The sequence below is a fragment of the Vanellus vanellus genome, assembly GCF_965231255.1.
Source record: "Vanellus vanellus genome assembly, chromosome: 3".
Classification (NCBI taxonomy): Eukaryota; Metazoa; Chordata; class Aves; order Charadriiformes; family Charadriidae; genus Vanellus; species Vanellus vanellus.
In genome coordinates this window covers 60,450,677-60,474,417 of record NC_138907.1, presented here as the reverse complement: position 1 = coordinate 60,474,417, position 23,741 = coordinate 60,450,677, and the positions used below count along the sequence as shown (strand labels likewise).

Below are 23,741 nucleotides of genomic sequence, written 5' to 3'. Positions count from 1 at the left end.
ATTTCTTTATAAAATGTCAATTAACCAGAATATAAAACTGTAACTGATGCAAGTGCTAAATATCTAAAAGCTCTTAACAAAGGACAGGGTAGCATTTCTTCCTTATATTTGGCTCATTTCTTCCTTCCAGAAATGAAAGCTATTCTGTCACACACCTGAAACTTAAAACTTCAGAATTCCATTTAGGGAGTTAATCCAAGTTCCAAAAGGAGTAATTTTTCATCATCAGTGCTTGTTCTCTAGACTGCATTTATAACTATGAGTTCTTCTCTAAGCTGTTCCTCATTGTGACTACTATTTTTCAGAGCCTGAGAAGCACAACAAATGTAGCAGACATACACTTCTAGTATTTGCCATCTAATAAAAACCTTAACTCCTAATTTTAACATTGCCAAATTTTAACAAAACCGTGTATCAACTTTCATTTATAGTATTTGCAGTGTGAAAACATGCAAGATACAGAAGAAAGGATGAATGCAAACTGCAATTGCTGTTTCTTATCTGTATTTCTTCTCCCTTGATCCATCTACATGTAAGAATTGCTCAGAATAAACATTCATTGTCAGAGGGCATTAACTCAGAAGACAAGCAGCGATGGAGTTTCATTCCTCCCTATCAAGTTCAGGCAAGCAGGTGGAAATTGGAGCAGCGCTGATATGTGGCAATGAGCTACTTTGCTAGTCCTGCCTGTTACTTCTCATACTAATTCATTGCCTGTGATTAACGGGCGTTTTAGCAGCAAAATGTATGTGCTGTCATAAATACCACCCTCAAAAGGAAAAAACTCTTGGATAATGTAGTTTTTCTTCTTGCGTTATATTGCATATTACACAGTCCTGGTCTCAAGGGTTCTCAGGGACGGGGGAGAAAAGGGCAAGTTGAATGCATAAAGGATAAAAGCACCTTGAGGCAAACCCTCTTCCAAAATCCATTTGGTGGGTCTGATCTTCCTGAAGACAAGATCTATCATGCCATATTTAATCTCACCCGACAACGATAAGCTCCAAAGACTGGTGCAGAAGCGGAGTAATTCTTCATGTATTTTTAATCAACTGAGAACTTTCATCCAGCGAGCTCTCTCCACAAGGTCACACACACCACGCACGGCCACGTGCCTCTCATGCAGTTCGCAAAAGCCAACTTCTATGTCAGCTTGTGTTTGGAAGGAGGAGTATCAACGTTAGCAACCCCTGGTTATATCATTTATAAACATGCAGATGTGGATTATTAAAGATTAATGCATTTTGGGATTGGTGTCGGCATTCCGTTTGTCTCACGCCGAAACCAATTCTGTTCTTCATTAGTCAACGACAACCCACATCACCCTGTTGTGGAAGAAAAATCAAAGGTGCAAGCGTGAATTGAGAATAAGTGATGAAACTGATTACTAAGAAACTTAACGGCTGTAATCAATCAACACATCACAATAATTTGAGTCCACTGTTATCTGGAGATGGGGTACAAACAGAAAAGCTCGCTGTCGGAGTGAGTTGTTCTTTTGTGTTTGTTTTCTAAAAACCCACTTTGCAATTTGACTTCCATATCTACCTACGGAGCGATGCTGTCAAAGGGCTATTCAAATCTTTCAAGCTGCAGCTCAACCTGCATGAATTCTGTCCCTAAGGAAGAGAGAGAATATCTTGCTTTTCATTAATTGTTTTTAAAAAATTATTATCTGGAGGTAGTGGAAATGTTCTTTTTTTGAGGCTAAATGGCTCTTTTCTAGCTGGCCGAGAATTAATTCAAGCCATCTTTGCAATTGTTCAGGTTCCTTCTAAGGAGGGACGCACCACGTAGTCGTCTAGTCAAACCTGACACTAACTATGAAGCATGAAGGCTGCTTTAAATATCGCTAATGGCAGTGATACATGGTCCACAGAAAAACTGAAAACTGCAACGGCCTATCCCATAACAGAAACCAAACCACCTCCTACACTTATGCTCTACTTTATCTAGGTATAACAACCATTAGTCAACAACAACAAAAACATACTGATGGAAACATGAGAGACTTTTCCCATTCGCTCATCAATCACTGCTTAGTATTGCAAAGGAGGAGGGAGTGAAAGACAACCTTTTAATTTATGGTAATACACAAATTAATGCTCTATTTGGCAACACGAAGAAGGAAAGAGAATCTAGGTTTGAGTAGCCAAATAATAACTACAGAATAAAAAAACCCACCAAAACAAATGTTCAAAAACAAATGTACATTGTATTAAATTTCTTGACAAAAACATAAGTGCGTTGAACAAAAAGTTAGAAAGAAATGCACAGGTTAATGATTAAATGTAAACAATAATTGTCCAATGATGGCCTTAAAGTATACATCTAAAACTAACAACAAACAACCTGTCAAATCTTGGTGGCTGTGGTTAAGTACATTTGAATTTTGTTACGTGAACCAGAGCACATGCATAATTATGCGAAGATTTTAACTGGATTTCAACAGTCGTCATACTCTAGGTGGATTTGTACCAGCACAAGGCTACCGATGACTCACAGAGCTACAAGAAGTGGCCTGCCCTAAGCGTGCTGCCGCAGCATGCATGACAGCAGCTGCCCCGCCACGCTGCCTATTCGGCAAGTGCCGGGATGGCAAAAACAGGCCTGGCAGCAATCAACAAAGAGGACAAACCAGGTATGAGGCAGAGCACAGCTATGGGGCGCTACTGATCTGGTCTTCTAGGGGAGGTTTACACAAAGCCTTTGTAGAGTGCTGGATGGCCCTCAGAGCCAAGCTCCCCGGACCCTGCAGGATGTTCAGTCCATGCCATGGGGCACAAAAGTTCATCACTGGCTTATATCACAATTAAACACTGAAACTGTGTGACCATGAAATCCAAACATTGATAAAACCAGGTACTATGCAACTGAAAACACTTCAAACTAAACACCAAAAACTACCCCTAAAAATAACCAACCAGGGCACGCTGGTTTTGGTGATTTATTGTTTTGCTATCTGATACTTAACTTAGAGTTGATGAAAATCAGCAGGTTGATGGTGCTGGAGTATGAAACCCTCTGTCATCAGGAAAACCTAACAGGAGGAACTTGAACAGCATGTCTCTGTCTCATTTCATCTCCTGCACCTGTTCTGGGAAGACCACCTCTGCAGAGAAGGACAAGTCCCTGATCTCTCTGGCCAGACTACAAGTAACAATAGCAGTTTTGACAGTGACTTTTGTAGCACGGGCTCTCCTCAAGAAACTAGATTGAAACTACTTAATTATTTCAGGAAGCCTTTAGACAACAGATTATTCATCAGTTGTGACCTGGGCTGAATTCTAACGGGTATCACAGGTTAGATGCTCCATATGCTAGAAGCAATGCCTCAAGCTAGAGCGTCTTACAATTTGCTTATTTTTCCTCTTATCAGAAGACAGAAAAACCCTAAATGTTGTTCAAACCCTTCAAAAGAAAGAGTTTTAAACTACTGCTATGTGAAACATTCACATATTTCATTTGTAAGCATTCTAGATTTGCAAAACTGCTGAATAGATGTTTTGTGCACTAGCAGTGATTAAGAACATAGCTACGTCAATGGCATTTTGTGTTTTGTTTTTTTCTGGTCCGGATGCCAATGAACAGCATGCATCTTCCTTGCAACAAGCTGTTGCAAGATTTTTGCCTCCGGAGAAGCCAAGGGGGAAATATTGATAGATGTGTTAAAATAATCTTTCTAGACAGGGGGATCATATCCATTTTGCAAGGATATAATCGCCCTTCTAGTTTTGCAATTATTGTAGGGTATCTGTAAAACTTCAACTAAAACTATAGCATTACAAATTAATTTTCATATGGTGGTCTTCTCTCCCTCAAATAATGTTTGGAAAGAGTCCGTGCTGTGTAACATATCAGTAGTGGTGGTCAACGGAGTAAGCATGTGGAATAGCTCAATCCCAAGCAAAAAATTTTTCCAAATTCTTGTTTAAAGTAAGGTCTGTCTGATTGGTTTGTCTTACTGCAGCCACTTCTGGAAACAGTTAAACTCTTAGGCTTCTCCTTTTATAAGGCATGAAAGAAAGCATCACTCCAGATTTTTGCATTAAAATGTCCTTTTGGACTACGATAGACTGTTGCTCTTTTTCTCCTTCTCTCAGCATTTTAGCCACTCTAGTCTATCCACACATTGACTAACATGCACACCAGGGCAAGATTTCCTGTTACAGCTCTCTCTGGGCATCCCATTCCCCTCTTGTTCCTTTTTTGCCTGGAGTGCTAGCTGTAATCCTGTAATTCTGATGGGTCCTGGATTTCAAGCTAGATAGCTGATCAATACAGGAGGGGAAGATCTCCGAGTTTGCAGAGAGTAGGGTTGATCACTGAATGGAAGACGTCCATTGACTCATATAATTATCAGAATTAAAAATCTGGGGTCTTTTTAATCAGAGGAGAGTGCTGACCATTGGTTAGCATAAATTAAAATGACTGGCAATAACATTCCTAAGTGAGACTACCCACACATGGATTTCTTCCTGAAAATTATAACTCCAGTTATATCCAAGCTTCTTGGTGAAAAAAGACATCAGTACAATTGTAATAAAAGCAACAACGCAGTTGATGCTTACCAGAGTGAAAATAAGCTTGTTTGTTCAGAGAGTAAATGTAACGTACTAAAAGCTCAAGTCAAAATACTGTGAAAAAAATACCTTTACAGATTTCTGAAGAGAGCATTTGCCATTCATTATTAGTATAGCATACCCTTCTCTTCTATACAGATAAAAATGGCTGCACAGGTTTAAAAATAATAGAATCTATTAACTTGTACAAAATCTGCTTGTCCATCATGGGTTAAGGGATTCCTGGCCTATCAGCAATCTTCCACAGAACTCTTAATATTAAAAATTTTTGCTGCTTACACCGCAAGGGAGAAAGAGCTGACAAAAGCCTTTGGCCAGTGAGATCAAAATTGGGGATGCGGGGGGAGAAAGGGGAGTTTAGCTTATTTACATTTTTGCTTTGTTAGTAAACTGGAATGGTTGGAGCAGGAGGGAAAGGAAAAAAAAAAGAGAGAAAAGTGAAATTAACAGCCACTAAATCTTCTGGCAACAGCAGTGCATTTTGATGATGTGCTGTGTCAGCTTCCCACTAATGGTTTAGGGTTGAATCAGGCACAGTTCAAGACCCAAAGCAGTGCAGGGCATCACATCTCATTCTTTGGAAGAACACGTACCCTAATTATGAAGACAGCTACAAAATAAAGAGATCAGGATTTCTGGCAAAGCAGAATAATGATCTACTTAACAGGAAATCAGAATGCCATTTTGAATCCCTAAAAATCACGAAAGAGTAGGATTTCAGTCCTGTAATGAATTTATGTCTGAATGAGAAATGTTTCCATTTTGAGAGAAAACTATGTTTCTGAACAAACCCCATCAAAGTTGCTCTTTCTGCTCTTAGGGGTTAATCTCCCTGGTCTATTCTGGTAATGTGAATGCAAATAAAGTCTGTATATGTGTGTGCCACTTACCACACAAAATATCCGTCCAGTATTTCAAGAGAGCACAGGAAGGAAATGCCCACTGAGCTAGGGACGTGCCAATGTCAGTGCTGCCTGTGCCAGTCCATTCCCGTGAAATTCGCGGCGTGTGGCAGAAAGCAATGCGGGGCAGCAGGCTTGCCGTGGGGTGGGGAGACAGCTTAAACAGGCAGTGGAAGAGAATTAGCCATTTGGGAGGTTTAATAGGGGGCCGTTTGTTTGTCCGCCCTTTTGATGTTAAATTAGTCTTCAATTTTGTTGCAAGGAAGGAGGCATTGGGAAAAGGATGCTTCTCTTCCAGTAAACCCTGGGAAAGAAACACCTTTATTTTAACGGCCTTCCTACCATGAACCCCCTGCAACATTTTGGCTTTCCCTAGTCATAGCTATCAGCAACACAACAGCTGCTCATTTTACAATGACTTGCTGGAGAGAGAATGATTGAAAGAGCCAATCTATGTCACATGGAGAAGCTGTGGCACAACATCGCAGGAGGTAATAGGAGAGGAATGAGGTCAGAACAAACAAGGGTAGGGTGAGAACGGAGAGGAAAATAGCAGCGAACAAAATTATTAAAGGCGAGACGCTGTACTACACAATTGACGTTTAAAACTGGCCACAACCTGAATGCTGCCAAGAGCCACAGAAATGCAAACAAGCTCTGTGTTACTTTTTCATAGGGTCTCGTGAATATGGCCGATGAAAAAAAGCTACTATAAGTCCAAGTAATGGAGCACAACGGTGGGAATATGCTTAGGTGAAAGCACAGTCTAATTCATACAGCTTGAAAGCCCCAGCACCTGGCGGCACCCCACTAGCTGCAAGGTTTTTAAACAGCAGCCTTGCTTGTGTCATTTTCTAGCTTGAGAAACGCACTGGCGGCGGCAGCAGCAGCAATGCTACCGCAGCTGCCCAGCTCCCCTCCGGAGAGTGCTGCATTAGCTCATGCCTGGGAGTTCACCTTTAGCAGAAGAGCTGTAGAGACCAGGGGCTCACCCATGCCGGGGAAACAGCGGCAGGTGGTTTTGATTTAGTGCCATTCATAAAAATCCTTCCTGAGGAAGAGTTGTTTTTGTGTTACCGCAGCAGACCAGAAAACCACCATGCAAAATGGTGGCACGGTTTAGTATGAAGAGGCAATACTTTTCATTAGGCCAGTCACAAAAATGAGCTTTTGGGCTCAGCTGAAGTGATAAAGTGACTCTGACCCTGACCTTTGGGCCCACACCTCTTCTGTTTTTACCCCACGGGGATCAATCGGTTTCATAAAAGTTATTACTTTCCCCTGCACACTGTATTGTTCCCATCCTTATCTACCATGGCTACAATAAAGCTATTTTCAACATCACAACATTCTTTCCCTATTCAGCAATCAGGCTACTAAAATGCCAATCCATTTACTTGCCTGAATCTGACTGTGGGAAAATGTTACCTTTCCAGCCAAGTGGACTATCTGGCTTCGCTCAACAACAGGGATGGGCTTCTGTGCCATGTACTGGGAAATACGCTGCAAATACAACTCTACCATAATGCACATAAATGCAAATACTCCGATCCTGCCACTGCCACTGCCCCTGCTATTCCTGCCCCACCTGAGCACGTGCTGCTGGTCAGAGCAGCTGGAGAGGGAAGAAATGACTGCAGGGTGCACATGCAGCATCAGGGCTCAGCACACTCAAGCCACATTCAGTACGCAACATTCCTGCGTGCACTGAGCTTACTCCCCTTTGCTTATCTAGTTTTAACCTCTGTATGCAAACAGGTACCTACATTTCACACAAATACCTTTGTATTGAATACCGAAACACACGCTACTCGCTGAATCTTAACCTGCATTTAGTGTACAGCACATCTAATGAAAAAGGATCACTCGTTTTGTTTCTTTTAACTGAGCTCCATGTTGAGTTTTTTGTGGTTTTGTCAGCAACTGGTACTATCCCTGGGGTAATGTCAGCACTCTTCTACTCTTAGGAATTCCCCTAGTATTCCAAATGTCAGAAAACAATCAAAAACTTCAGCATCAGAAAGAGAATAAACTCAACTGAAACACCAAATACGCACTGCTGCCTGACCATCTACAAGCAACATGCCAGATGGGTGGGGTCAAGGTAAGAACTGGAATTAATGCACACTTTTCTTTTCTTCTGGGTATCTTAACATTTCCACAAATTTCTGAATGTACATGAATGTCTATGTGTCATACTCAATGGGGCCCAAGAGAGTGAGTGGCAAGCATGCCACTGGCGGTAGGGCTGGATTGCTAGTAACTTGTTGACCTTTGCAATATTCTGTACTCATGTCCAAAACTACATTATCACAATACAGGGTTGGAAAATCTCTGCTTCACCCTACAGGCCTGAAACCTCCATACAAGTCCAAGAGCTAAAACCAACAAAAACACACAGTAAAACCAAAAAAGGGACCCTGTAAATAACAGAGAGAAATATATGACATATAGATGACACACGGACCAAATACAAAAATTTCAATCAAGTATTTGCATCGGTCAATGATATAAAGACATTTATCAAACAAATATGTGGAGTCAAGTTCAGAATTTTAAGCACTCCAAGGGCTGGGCAGCTGGAGTTTAGATGGAATTTAGCCCTGCTTTAAGTATGCATATTTTGTAGAAAAAGGCCCTGAAAACGCAAGATTCTCAGAAAATAAATGAATTTGGAATACAGGAGTATTTATTTATTTAATAAACCTGTCTATCAGCTTAATTTTGTTTGTTGGAACAAACTTACCTGGAATACTCGCTGGAGAAATGGGACCAGATCTCGACTGGTTGCTTCCAACGGGAGAGCCTACAGGGGAAGGCGATGGGCCCCCAGGGATGCCAGAGAGATGTGGAGAAGCATGAGGGGAGAACGGAGACTGTGCAGGGTTGCTCTGCTCCCCTTGGCTGCTTGTAGAGCCTGACGCACTAACAGCTGAGCTCAGGGTTGCTTCAGTTCCAGTCGGCAAGTCGTCAATGGATCCAGATAAATCCTGAGGAAAAAGGAAAAAAGAACATAAGCATTCGTATGAACTAATATTCAGGCCACAGAAACTTGAGGGCTGGCATGGCGACGAGGTCCATTTGTTTACTTATTGCAGCAGATAACTGAGAGGTTGTCTTTAACGTTGGTTCATGTAGTTAAATGATGGCAGAAAATGAGGATAGTATGTACAATTCTCTGCTTAATCTCTAATTCTTTTGAGAAAAAGAACAAGCGAGGGCAACAAATGAATTGGAACCAAATTCACTCAACATTGAATTTAACCTTTTCCATCTGGATTAAGCTTTCAAAATTAATCCCACAAATTCTGCCTGAGCATACTAAAACTAATGAAAATGATACATCAGTTTCACTTTCATGCAGTATTTCATTTTGGGGTTTGCTACCGTTACAATCACAGTTTATACACTTCACTCTTTAAACCATCACCAAAACGAGAGAAGAAGGGTCTAAAATAGGCAGCCCTTCTAACACTCGCATGCAGCTCCTTCACCTTGCGGTAGAGACACAAGAAGAGGCCCTGCCCTCAGCAGCAGCACCGGACCCGGTGGCCACTTAGGAACAAGGAAGGATGCTTCTCTATTTCACAGAATCATAGAATGGTTTACATTGGCAAGGACCTTAAAGATCATCTAGAGTTCCAACCCCCCTGCCATGGGCAGGGACATCTCCCACTACACCAGGTAGTATTTCCATCAAATACCAGTGTACAGCTCACAGTTTCTCTTCAATTGCATTCAAATACACTGCTAAACAGTTGCGCCAGTTCAGTTTGTAACTGCTGCATTTTCAATGAGAAATTTCATCCGTAGGTCACAGCACACCTGAATTCTAACTACAAATTCCTGGGCATATTCCCTAAAGCTGTAACACGGGAGTTATACTGGTCTTTGAATCTGTGGCAGTAATTTGGTTTTTTAAATCATTGTAAAATCAGATATGAAAAACCAAGAATGCTGTGACAAAGCAAGTGCATGCTCCTTAACTGTCAGGAAAAATCTTAATTCCTAAGCATCAAGAAAAATCTCATACAAACTGAAAAGCAGGAAGATAGCTGTGCTTCCCTGACTACTGGGCAAGGCACAAGTTAAGGAGCATGTTATTATTTCTATTAGCAAATTAAGGTGCAAACAAGAGGCAGGGAGCTACCTCACATAAAAAACAGGTCACTAAATGACCTTTGAGGCTTCCAGTAACTGGGATTACAGTGTGTTACTCTGGCTGATACTGGCTTGACTTGTCCAGCTCATGCAAGTGGTTGCACCATAGACAACAGGACCCATCGTCTGAGTAGCACAAAAAGAACTGGGCTCTGCCTGAGCAAAGAGCTCAGGATACAAAGCCTTACTGCTGCCTAACTCTCATAATAAAAAATAAAGTTATTTTTAGAAGTTACAGAACTTGGATGAAATGCAAAGTGGTGTATCTAGAGTAAGAGTTCTGCCTGATACTGGCTACCTCCGTTACCAGGGAGGCTCACAGCCAGCCTCCCCTAACAGACAGATACAGTCGGTCTTCCAAGGCATAGGAAGAGCAGCATTAATAGCTTAAACACCAATAACATTCATTAGAAGCCACCTAGAATGCTACATGTTATTCCTCCTTGTGCATAAAGGTAGTAAATACAACCCAGTTGACTTAGCTCTCTGCAGGACCCCTCGCAGACCTTATTTCTAACCTATTTCCACAAATACTTCAAGCCTGACTCTCACCACAGGTTAATTTTGCTTTTACTGACAAGCACAAAATTGTACATGTATTTCATTAAGCATATGAAAAGCAGAAATTAAATTTGAAACTTCAATCTATGTGTGGACTCTGCATTCACTCAAGAGTAGACTCCCGAATCCCTACAAATGGAAATTTAATTGTGAAACAGGCAAAAAACTATTTTCATTGTTTCTTTTTCGAAACTATTAACTGTACAAAATGTAAACAAGAAATAGCACCATTTGATACTGTATAGAGCAACTCTATAGATTTTTCACAGTAGAATATATTTGGCAAACAGGTAAGCAATTACTGCTTTTCCATACATAATATGGTATTCTTCTAAATGGAATCAAATCGCTGCTGTCGTGATGTGTAACAAATGCTGCAGGAAGTGCTGATAGAACAAATGCTGCTGAAAAGCATATAATAAACCCCTGAAAACCGAATGTAGCAGAATAGAGCCTATTCTAAAGGAATACAAATTCTGCATAAAAAACCAGATAGACACCCAACTGATAGAAGATATAGAAAACACAGGGTTTTACGTTTAGAATAACAAAGAGTTTAAAAGGGTGTGTGGATTAAAGCTTTCATTTGTTTCAGCAAGCCACGAAGTACTTGAAAAACAAACACGCCAAAATAACAAAAAGCCACAAAGCGGTTAGCACTGTCCATGACAAAATTATTTATTGTTCAGAGACCAAGGCAAAACTTGACCGCTCCCCACAGCACCTCCCCAGCTTGCCCAGCATGCGCGTGGGGAAGAACTTGGGGACAGGAATGAAGTTTGCTTTTTTCATCAGGTCGCATCGGACTTCTCCAGCTTCCCACGGGGGTGGAGTGACTGACGAGTCCCAGGCATTTCCTCAAGTGCCTGCCTTCCAGGGATTTCCTCACCAACCTGATGCAACTCCTTCACAAAAGCGGAAAAGGAAGAGGAAAGCTTGCACGATGCCGGTCTATTTAAAGACGGAAGCCACGCTATCCTCCCTGCACAGGCAGAGGGAGCAGCCGGGCGGGCTCAGCACAGCCGCTGAGCCTCGTGCTCCCCACGCGCGCCCAGCATAAGCACAGGGATTTCCTCCCCGGGCTGGGGAACCTCACAATCCACTCATCTGCCGAGGATGCTACGGTAGCATTCATTCGTCAGACCCATCACGAAAGCTGATAATGAGGTTGCTCTCAGGACAGCACAAAAGGCTGTTGCCTATCTAGATGCCAGGGCTGTGCTACGCAACCTTTACCTTGTGCTACAGCGGACTAAAATGAGAAATAGCAGCTGTTCTGCGCAGGGTGGTTTGCAGATCGTTACTTTGTATTTTTTGTTAGCGTACACTTTGTGGCCTTACCTAGTCTTCTTCTAAGGTAGAAAGCCTGAGTAGGTGAGCAACTGGGAAACTTCCAGCATACAAAGGCTTTAGAAACACCTCTGTTATCCAGAAAAGCTAATTGGGAAATTAAAGAGAAGAAGAAAGACTTTATGTGAAGCACCCGGACAGAAAGAGCAGAAGTCGACTTACTGTCCTCCTATTATCAGTATTTTAATGCTTGCTTTTACCTCGGTTTAACAGAACAATAATGAAGTCATGCAATTTCCACATCACAAACATTGAGTTATATATAAAATACTGTACACGTACACGTTATATACGTAAATTACATGGATATACTTGCATTTACTTAGCATATCCATATGTAAAGCTATTAAAAAGCCTACTAATAAGAGAAATTCACAGTGGTTTAAGCATACAGCCTAGTTAACAAAGAAGCTCTGTAACTAATACTTCTCTAGAGGACAATTTAGTCAGCAGGGCACCAACTCTATTCTTCTTTTATAAGTACTATCAGATCTATGATGCCTGTAAAGAACAGAGAGACCTTACTTACTGCATCTCATTCAAACCAAGGCACCTTCAAGCTACAGTGCTTCCATTTATCTTGTTGGAAAGTTGGCAGGTTAGGTAATTGCTGGTATTTTTTTAAGGGTCTGAAGTCCCCATACCCTAACGCATGCCTTAAATTTTCCCTCTTTTCAGAAGGTTTTTCTGGAAAGTACTCATTTCTCCCAGTAAAATTTAGCAAGCCTAGAATTACCACAAATCTCTTGTTTTATGTAGATCTGTTTCTTGTAATCTTTTAATTCTTGTCTATGGTATTGGTATGACTATACTTTCAAATGTGGCACCAAATTTAAGAAAAAATGAAGGACAAAGTAATTTTTTTCCCATGGCACTAATCCATATTACAGTTCTATATTCTCTATGTTAGTTTTACATCCTGTATTACTCAGGACATCCCAGCCAGCTTTCAAAGTTCATTTCTAGATAATACCTTGATTGCAAACTGAAATGTCCCTGTGCAGGATTTATCTCTTTTAGCGAAGTGTTTTATCTCCTACTATCTTCACTTCTAGCCTCACCTTCCACCCATGCACAACCTTTATTCTTGTCCCTCTGACAAGTACGAGAGCTAAAATGAACAAGATCACATTGTGCTTGGGATTATAATGTTATGCCTTCCTGGTGGTATGATCTTATCAGACTGACAGGAGAGATACTCTAGAAACAGCCCACCGATTTACAATTGCAACATGGCCAGCAAGGGGCAGAAGGAAGCAAACTGCTTATACAGAGTCAGGAAACCCGAAGCTACTTACAAAGAGAGCACAAGAAAAAAAAATACAAACACCCATGTATAATATAATAACATTAACTTACTCGAGGAATATACCTAGATCCAATAAACAGCAAAAAGGAGACTACTGTAGCTCGGTAATACCATCGCAATTTTACACAGAGTGTGAGAGGATTAGAGCATTCACCACACAGCAAAAATTTACATCGCAAACATTTTACGCAGTTGCTGGTTTTGCTCAAGAGCATCTTAGCAGACATAAACCAAGATTTTACTAAAGAGATCTTGCTAAATGCCTACAGTTGAAAAATTATGAACACCTTTCTCTGAAATCAGTAAAAAGGGAAAGTGTGGAGCACCTTGCTAACTAAGTTCACTGTCAGCCTACTGTAGTTTGGGGCTCTCTTGCAGGGACTGTACGGAGCATATACAACCTGGGATTTATTTAAACTTCCCAACTATTGCCTATCAGTTCCTTTATGCTCAGGGAGTACAAGAAAAGCAGAGGTATTCTGTAGATATTGCAATTAAAGACATAGAAAACCTCCCGGTCTCCAAAAAGCTGAAAACCCCAGACTCTACCCTACCATCCGTTTTGCTAGCACGAATCCCAGCGCTACGCATAGGGAACTGCAGCAACCGACTGGCTGCAGGATCAAAGCCCCGCTCGCTCCATTCAGGCCTTCCTGCAGTATTTTTATTAGGACAGAGGATGGTGCTGCTCAAAAGACAGGATCCTGCATGCAATATCCATCTCCTTAACGCGAATCACCGCTTTAGAAGTAAAATTATATATACAGGCAAACATATTTTACATGTAAGTATGTAAATATATATTCAAGCAGACATACACTCTGCTATTGTTTTGGAGCCATGGGGGATTATGAACAATATGCTCTGTAATTGAGATTAACTTTGAACAAATGATTTGGCTGACAAACACACATACGCACACAAAGGAAAAACCCACAATAGCGCTGTTTAAATTTCAAGATATTTGTAAGACCTCTTTTCATCACAAAGCAGCCTATAATAGCACGTTTCAAGAAGTCTTCCAAAGGCCCTGCTGGTCACATTGTCGAAGCAGTGAGTGAGCTAACAGCCTCCCATCGCCTGTGCAACCGGAAAAACACACGGGCACAGCAACGATGGGGACCACGAGGAAAATCCTTTCATTTTCAAAGGCTCTTACCCCCTACATGGACATCCTCCTTCCACACTAGCTATGTTGCGACCCTCAACTAAGCACACCAAACATACCTAATACACATCCTTAAAAAATTCTTCTTGACAGGAGGCAGCAAGGCTGCCATTACATTTTTGCCAAAGCACCTTTTACACCCCTTAGTGAAATGAATGTGGGGACAGAAAACAAGGTACATTCTGTGAATCTTACTAATTCAAGGTTTGGAGAAGTAAACCAGACAAGATCACTTCCACTTCAAACACCTCCTTGAGGAAAAAGCTCAATTTTTATCAACAGGCACAACTCTACCTCAGAACACGCTATTGTAAGGAGAGGATTTGTTTCATACTAAAAACTTAATTGCAGGACAAACTCAAACTGACAATAGTTGGGTAGGGGTACTTTTTAGTTAGTCATGGTACTTATCAGTCTTACTTTATTCCACTTACTAGATGTTTTAGTGTTTTTAACCAAATTTTTAACTTTAACCTCTATGTGATAAACTATTCATACAATACTGTAGATGAAGGAAATTCTAAGCGTATGACAAAAACACTAGCTTCTTGCACTATATTTAGTGACAAAGCACCACTTGCTGGGGAAACACTTCCCCTTCATTCTGCAGACATCACATGCTTCCCAAAATAACTCAACTACTGAACTGTGTTGCAAGGACTCCAATCAGTATCAAATACTTTCTCTGAGAAGTTACACAGGGAAGTCCCCGAGGATGCAAAATCTTATCCCCAGAAGCCCTATACTCACTCAAGCAACTGAGAAAAAGCGTAAGCAAACAAGGCAGTGCCAGTTCTCTGCCTGCCATCTTTTCAGCCTATGGGATCCTGGAATTTTATCAGTCTTCCAAGAAATTATCTACAAAAAGCCAACTTGGAAACACAGATCCAAGTCACAGCTTACTACCTAATCGCTAAGCAAATGACTATTTTGGACAGTTCTTACTGGTAATTTGGATATGAAATTCATTCCCAGTCTTAAAAAATCCCCCTGATTAAAAGTGCAGAGAAAACATTATTTCTAAGAAAAGTGTTAGTCCTAATAAATAAATACTTGCCAAGAGTGGAGGAAAAAGCAAAAGAAGGTTTGCTTTTTTGTTTTTTTTTCAGCAGGTTCACTAAAGCTGGTATGAATTTTGCTGCTGGCTTTAACTGACTTGGGTTTTTCTCCAAACACTCAGTTAATGTGAATGTTTCACCTGCCAAATGTAAGGGATCTTAAGTGGACTTGCTGCAAAGTCAGAACCAAATAGTCATACATCCTCCGTTCCGCCCTTTCTTTTCCTTTTTTAGTTAACTCCTGGTCCTGCAATATGAACACCAAAATGTACATTATGAGATGGCGCAGAGTGTCACTGCCTCAGACCTCGGATTAAGGACCTGAGCTGTTAGGACCAGGCAGGCTGCGCAGGAGAGGCTGTGGCTGAAGGCATACCTCCTCGCACATGTGCCCGCAGGCTTGCACCTTCATCAACAGTGAAGACCATCGTGACAGCACAACCTGCAAGGGTCAAGAGATGTGACCGGCCTTCCTGGCTGCCCAGGCCAGGGCAAGGAATATGCCCAGGCCTAACAAGGAATATGATTTTGTTTCGCTGAATATGGCATCCCACTGTAGCATTCAATTCCCAGTTCATTTAAAGAAAGACTAATTTCTGACTACATTTGTTTAACAAGCAAAGGATCTGTGTTTGTAAGACAACCTGAACTAAAAATAAAAATTGTTGACCTGTAGATACAGGTGTCCAAGAACAGAACATGATATGCCCGTACCTGTCAGACACGGGACTGAGAAGAAGTTGCTATGATGGATATATAGTCACACTTCTGTGCATACAGTGATCCACGATGGATCTTATTTGCTTGTCCAGACAAGAGCTTTACAGCAAAAACAACTTAGGGCAATTAGAAATTCAAAACTGACACCGTAGCTTCGAGGCACCAGACGGAAGCCCAGACAACCGCACACCTCCCTGCCTGTGCTGAGTGCCACTCATTACGGGGTCTGCAGCTCCCTGACAGTCAATGGGAAGGAGGCTCCTGAGGTCTCCAGCTGCATCAAGAAATCTCCTAATGGCATAAAAAAAGCCGCTAGTTTACAAACATCAACTCCCCTGTATGAAACAATAAATACTAATGACCCATGTGCTATCAAAGCAAATTGACAAAGTCTAACAAGGACTGTAAACAGGTAAGACACACAGCTTGTCTGACAACAATACTTTTTTATATGGAAAATAAACAGTAAATCTCCAGAACAGAAAAACAATAACACAGCATCTCTCAAGATATGAACTTCACTGTTTATCTCTGAAGCAGAATGCTTAGCACGTAGAATTTCTGGAAATGAAATTTAAAACCAAAAAGCCACGAACCCTTAGGAGCCATTTGTTTCTTTAGTATTGTAGCAAAGAAAAATTCTCAGCCAACAACTCTTGTAGCTACAGCATCAGCTATTTATCATCAATAAATCATCAACATTTAAAACAACCAAATCAATGAAAACCACAACAAATTGCCCCTATGAAGAAGAAAGAAAAGTTGCATTTGCGTAACAGCAACCTTGTAAAATTCAGTCGTACTCATACTACTTCCCATCCATAGCTTCCTCAGTGCCAATCTTAATCACTTCCAAACATGAATTCCCTTCTGCTAACCTTAAGGTTTTTTTTCATACAAAGAAGAATGAGGTGAGACGTAACTTCCTTCTTTGTGTCTCTTTGGATTACAACCATTTTCTAGCACGTAGCCTCCAGCTACCTCCCCAGAGAGAAGACAGACTAAACTGGCAGGATAAAACAGAGAGGAAGCTGACTGAAGGAAAACATGCACTGATCCAGAACCTTTCAAGTTCTCTGGAGCTTGTTATTTTGGGATCACCATCCTCCTCCCTCTCTGCAGCAAGCTTAGAATTTGAACAACCACTGGGCAACTGCCCTGCTCGCCAGCCCAGCCTGCTTTCCCAGCTGTGCTTCTGGCTGTGCCGAATCCAGCATCACAAAGCCACAAGGAAAACACCACGTGCCTGCTATTCCCCTTCCCATTACCTACTTGTTCTGTTTTCACAGCTGATGTAGAAAGAAATCAGACCAAGTAAGCAAGGAGTACCAAATCACAAGAAAAACATGGATTTGAGCAAAAGCAGTTTAGAAAGAAGAATAAGACACTACCAAAAGAACACATGGGTCAGTAGATCTGAAAAAGATCTAAAATTTTAGCAGGAGCAGCAGCAATACACATTAGAAATGATCGCTTACTCCCTTTATTCCTTTTACTCTGGCTATCATACTTTTGGAAACTTGCAGCACATGCAGGCAGACACAGACCATCTATCTTGAGATTACACATTCAAATCCCTGAGATTTTGCAGGAGTGGCTCAAGCAAAAAGGAGCAAACACCACTTCAGAATACGATGATGAAATGGGTAAAATTCACACCAAGTCTATCCTGCTGTGCACCCACATGTGACTGCAGTGCAAAGACTCTCAATAAGTCTATGCAGGGTAGCTCACATAGAAGCAGCTCTTTAAACACAACCACACAACCTCACAGGGCTTAATGTACCTTACTGTTTATGACTATGGACATACCTTGAGTCACAACATACCTATTTTGCAATTATCAATTAACATCTTTCTACATGTGCTTCGCACACTATCCCATGTTGCATTCAGAGGCATTAGCCATGCTGTTAAGAAGCTTGGACATACAATACTATCTGATCCGGAGACTGCAGTTTAGAGAACAGAAAAAGTGTTGGTCCAACAATCAATTGCCCACTGATCACTGAAAGCAGATCTTTTCACCTCACAATAAATTAGGCAAGTTGATAACAAGTGAGCTGTTCTGACAGCCCAAGGCTATCCATGCGTGGACCACCATAAAGGACTTAAACCACTGATGAAGCTATATACATGTATGCCCAAGGTTTAAAAAGCTCTTGATCTACAGCACTGGCCTTTTTGGGGGGCATATTACTATCCTTTGTAGAGTTATGGTTTCATAAAAAGGATGTCCCAGCAGGTAACCGTGGGAATAAGGATCTACAAAACATAGGTTTTCATTAGCTTAGGGCTTGGGCATGCATCATACTGTGTCTCTTTCTTCTCTCTCCCACAACACCCTGTAACCAAATACCACAATTCAATGAGATGGTAAACAAGCCACAGAAACATCTTAAAACTTCAAAAACACAGGTGCTCTAATAACCTTCCATCTCTTCCTCTTGAGTCAGAAGCTGAAAGGAGCAGAAAAAATGTATACACCAAGAGAGATAAATGTTAGAAAGGCTTCATTTTTAAGGAACTGAATAAGGTGACTTGTATCAGAGAACAAGATTAATTAATGAAGTAATTCTCATTTTACAAAACTGGAACAAACTGCATGTCATAGAATCATAGAATGGTTAGAGTTGGAAGGGACCTCAAAGATCATCTAGTTCCAACCCCCCTGACATAGGCAGGGACACCTCCCACTAGACCAGGTTACTCAAAGCCCCATCCAGCCTGGTCTTGAACACCTCCAGGGATGGGGCACCCACAACTGCTCTGGGCAACCTCTTCCAGTGCCTCACCAGCCTCACAGTAAAGAATTTCTTCCTAATATCTAATCTAAATCTTCACTCTTCCAGTTTGAAGCCATTCCCCCTTGTCCTATCACTACATGTCCTAGTAAAAAGTCCTTCCCCAGCTCTCCTGTAGGCCCCCTATAGGTACTGGAAGGACGCAATAAAGTCTCCCTGGAGTATTCTCTTCTCCAGGCTGAACAACCCCAACTCTCTCAGCCTGTCTTCAGAGGAGAGGTACTCCAGCCCTCTGATCATCTTTGTGGCTCTCCTCTGGACCCACTCCAACAGGTCCATGTCCTTGATAGCAGTGTTATATTGGGGTATCAGGCAGAAATGAGTGTTGTAATGGTTACTGCAGTAAATTCAGCTTAATTTGCCACTCCAGAATTCTTCTCTCTGCACCACACAAGAATTTCTCATCCTCCTCCCTCTTTGTTTCTCTATCTTTTTTCTGAACCCAGCATGACCCAACATAGCATACAGTTCAACAACCAGTAATGTACAAATGAATGGGGTTGAGATCGCTCTGACTCTGCTTTGCTCCACACCCTCCAACATGCACACAAACTGCTTACTCCTTTCTGAGGTTTATGGGCCACTGCAGCAAAACCAAACAATTATGCTTCAAGAGCTGTTCACTCAACCCCTCCCACCCCTTCATTTTCCAGTAACCTGGGAAAAGGTTGGGAAGTGAAATCCAAGACAGTAATAAAGCAGAAAAAAACCTTTCAGATTGTTTCTTGCACATGCCAGCTAGGACCAGACTCCCTCATCACCCCAAGTTCTGGAATTCACATCTTCTCGCAGTAATTCAGTGCTGGCTGGGCACGCTATTGTGCAAAATAATTGAGCGGCAAGGGAACGCGATATTTTGAGATGATATGGCTGTAACAGACTTGTGTAGAACTCGTTTCAGAAACCTCTATATAAATTTCAAAAGGCTTTTGAAATCCTAGAAAAGTGTCTCGGCCTCAGATTTCTTTTGAAATAATGTCTTGATTACCCTAGTAGGAAGGATAACTTGTAGTGCTTCGATTAAGCGTTAAGAAAAAATTCTGAAAGGCAAATACCCTCCCCTGACTACTGCTAAGAATGCTGTCCCAGCCACAGCTTACAAACTTTGCTTTTGGGGTGAGAAGAGGTATCTTGAGGCCAATGACATGGCTGTCCTGACCATTGAGTGCAATAATCTAATCTTTATCCAACAGGTTCATAATTTCAGGTGCACTCTTGAAATCCAGCAAATGAGGAGAAACGTGGAAGAGTCACTACAGAAGTGTTAAACCATGTAGACTATGCAATCTACAGAAAAAGCAATACACCAGTTACTAATGTTCTTTAATTAATATATCATAGAAAGAGTTCCATGGTGAATTGTGAAAGCCAGATTTTCGTGAGTATTTGAGTGCTTAAACATGCTTCAAAGTTGCAGCTTTTTCTTATCACAGAGAAGACAGGGAGTCCCGAGATCTTTTAGATAAAGCTTTCAGTAGGTTGTTCCTCCAAAATTTTTCTCTTGTATGGTGGTGCGTTACCCAGCCCTTCACCCGAGGTGCCAATTGTCAGGCTTTGTCCCTCCTGTGGCTCCCTCCAGGAAGCACCGCTGCAGTACCATGGCCCACAGAAACAGTGCATTTGGAAACCACTTGTATGAAATATTTGTAAACAGAATAAAAAAGAACTTTTTTTCTCACTGATCTCAATTCTAGTTGCACTGAATTTTGTGTTCGTACACGGTGTGAAAAAACATGTCAGGTAACATGAGAGAAGTGGAAAAAAGGGGTGCAGCTGGAAGCTTCTTTGAAAGAGCGTCTGCCAGGACCTTCTAAGGCAGTGACCCTTTCCCCTCCTCTCCTGCTGCTGCTGTTACCCCCTGGAAACTCCCCGTCGCACGCAGCAGCCTGAAGAACTGCAGCACTTGTCAATGGCTGCATCCTGGCCCTAGCAAGACAAAGCAAAGAGAGACTTCAGCCCTGCCAGACCTTCAGGTGCAGCCCTACCTATTGCTGATTCTCCATCCTCCAGATCTGTGTCTGAGCTATGTAACACAGCTTAGGGAGCAGGGCCAAGAGGTATTCTGGGGAATGCGTGTGATAGAAAGATGGGAAAACAGCCATCTGCGTCAAGGCATGGTTTGTAAGAGCTACAGCTCAAGAAGAATACAGTTCTTAACCTGATGAAAGTTTTGCTGCGTGGCTTGAAGGTCGTTGCTGCTTTGCTGCAGTGTTGCCTGAGCACTTGTCTCAGTCCCCTGTTTGCAGTCTTCTACACTTAGGACTACATATAGGGTCAGCATTTATACACTGCTGTCTTTCTTTAAAAAAAAACTACCTATCTTACAACTTCTAAGAAGATCTACCTGATGGAACTATCAAACCAAAGCTCATTTCATCCTGTGAGCTCTTCATTAGACAGACCACCAAAAAAGAGGAAAAAAAGCAAATTAGTAAGTTTGGATCTTCACAAAGTCCCAAAATATTTCTGAAGGGTGCTTGTCAGAACAAACAAATATATCAAAGGAACAAACAGCCTTATGAATTAAGTAAAGAAATAAATAAAGGGAAAACATATGAAAATTTCAACAACCGTGCCAATCTGTTGCGAGCTGTACCCGTGCCAGTGAGCGGCCTCGGGGCGCCGTAGGATTCCTCATCGCAGTGCCAAGCTCCAGCAATACTGTTATGGTTAGAGAGGAATTTCTCACAAGAGCTAACAAAGGCAGAAGGTCATAAATAAACACAGCAGGATCGCCTTGTCAGTTCTCATTATTAGCACTGCAGGCACTTGCTTTTCTATGGGCTGCTCACAGGTTCATTTAAGTGTAAGAGCTCCTCCTCAGAATTTCACATGCTCATAAATAAAGACAACATTTCTCAAGAAAGGCAGGCACACCTAACTTATTTAAAATTATTATTTTTTATGCACACAGGGGTACATGCACATGAGCTGCTTGTGCTGTCTGCAGCTGCCCCATCCATATGCACCCATGTGTGCATCCTGCATTGGCCAAAAGCTTATGTGCAGCTAACCCAGAGCTGCAACATCCTTCTACGCCGGCCTCCAGTACGCCACACAGGCCTCTGTCAGACTGCGGCCATAACGAATGAGAAGAGCCTTCCTACTGTAATAATGGCCACCAGAATTACATCTGGGCAGGAAATGAGGCTGAGCTCCTAAACTGATCCTGACGTGCATTATACAACTAGGAAAGCGCAGCTGTGTGATCATTACTGCAATTTATAAAATGACATTTAGCGTTAACTTTCTTTTGTTACTGAATTTTGAATCAGAGAGGAGGCAGTACCAGTAACTGTAGGGGTACAAACATGCAGAGAAGGAACGGAAAAGTTCTTAAGATCTCAAGTGCTGGTTCTTCATCTTCTGTCAGAAGCTAACAAGCAGCCAAGTGAAACACCTCACCTCTCCCATACACACACACCCCTACCTATCTGTCTATACATATTCATACCTATATAAATGAGCAAAAAGCAGGCTTTGTGTAAAACTAGACGCAGTTTAAATAAATTAACATTATCGTGTAGTGCATACTGATTTCAAGTTGCACATGTAGTGTTTTTCAGAATATTAGGGGAAATTTAGAAATTAGAAATGCTATCTCTAGAATATTTTTATTTTCTATTTGTTATGCTGCAATGAAAGAAAAGATGTGAAGAAAGCGCAGAGGCTCACGACCTTGGAAACACCACCATCAAATTAAAAGCAAGTAACAGGCCTTATGTTATACAGGGGATATCAGGGGATGCCCAGCACATGGAACAACGCTGCTTGGTCACCACCCCTTCCAACGTGAAAGAGGCGGTAAAGAAGGTAATTACTCACCTACCAGAAAACCCCCAAACACTGCTCCCTCTTGTGAACTGTACTGACCACTAATGTACCGGTCCATTAAACGGTCGTGTCTATCTTTCTAGTGGGCTAAAATGTGACAGTTATCGTTACTATAAGCCATGCTATTTCAGATTCTCACCTTTTAAAACAAATTGCATGACTGACAAGCAAAAGCCCTGGTGCCTTGTATGCTTTCTGCGAGAAGCTCAGGAAAATAATTTTCCTTCCAGTTTGCTTCCCATCCCATCACCTGCTATCAAAGGAAGTCGGGTTGTTAGTCCTGATGCGCTACAGCAGAAAAGCCATGTTCAAAGAACTGTTTCTCTCAGCTGCGCAGCCCTTCATTACACACCATTCATCATTATCAACATCAGGAGTTGTTGGAACAGCTCTTGTGAATGGAAAATCTCCCTATTTAACTTTCAGAGGCTGCCAGCCGTGCTCCCTTTTGCCTCCACGTGCAGGCAGGGTTTGCACTTCGGGCAGCCGGCTGTGCTGTGGGCGCCTTCTCAAACAGGCCACCCCGAGAGGAGGACAGCAGTCTCTACCTTCCAGTGAGCTGTTTTCCAAATTGCTGACCCTATTAAGCTGCCTTCCACCAGACACAACACCAAAGACTCTAGGGAAGTGGCTTTCTTTTTGCACACCGGCAACAGTGTGCTTCTTGGCTCCAGCCTGCTGGAGAGGAAGGCACTGCTGGCAGCAGAAGGAGCTGGAGTAAAGGGTCATAGTTTCCAGCTGGTCTGTTCCTCGGTCTCCCTTGGTCTGTAGGCAAGGTGCCGTCAGGGCATGGGGCAGACTGTAACACCCTGTGCAAGCATTGAAACCAAGATGCTTCTCTATTTCTAGCTTCTTCCCTGTGCTGAGTGTCCCTGACTGCCCACCGTCTTGCTCTGGGCCTCCACAGCTCCTGCACCGGTGCCACCTTGGCAGGTGGCTCCTCTGCTCACCCACTGCCACATGCCTGCATTTCAAGTTGAGGGGCAGAGACTCACAGTGCTGCTGGTGGCGGGGGCCCGAGAGCCTCATCAGCTAACAAGCTGGTTATCCAATGTCTGCTGCCAGCAGGCAGAGGGCTGCGCCGCCTCAAAAGATGTTGTCTCTACCACAGGCAGCGTGCAAAGCCACCAACCGGACACCCCACAGAAAGGGAATTTTTGTCTGGTAAAACACAATCTCTCTTCCTCGATTTTTTTCCTTCTTACCGATAAAACACCACAATTACAACAACCCTTCAGAAAATGAATGTGTAAACTAAAGAAAAAAGAAAAAAAGTGACCCATAATAAACT

General features: G+C 42.1%; 1 protein-coding gene across 1 annotated transcript in view; it reads right to left on the bottom strand.

Moving 5' to 3' along the window:
• The window catches only part of ARID1B (AT-rich interaction domain 1B), a gene marked incomplete at its 5' end in the record, with an annotated part of 340,856 nt that overhangs the window by 93,979 nt on the left and 223,136 nt on the right, over nt 1-23,741 (bottom strand). Inside the window, one exon of the mRNA XM_082481489.1 lies at nt 8,232-8,475. Coding sequence (XP_082337615.1) covers nt 8,232-8,475 — 244 coding nt within the window. The remainder of the gene's footprint in view (nt 1-8,231; nt 8,476-23,741) is intronic.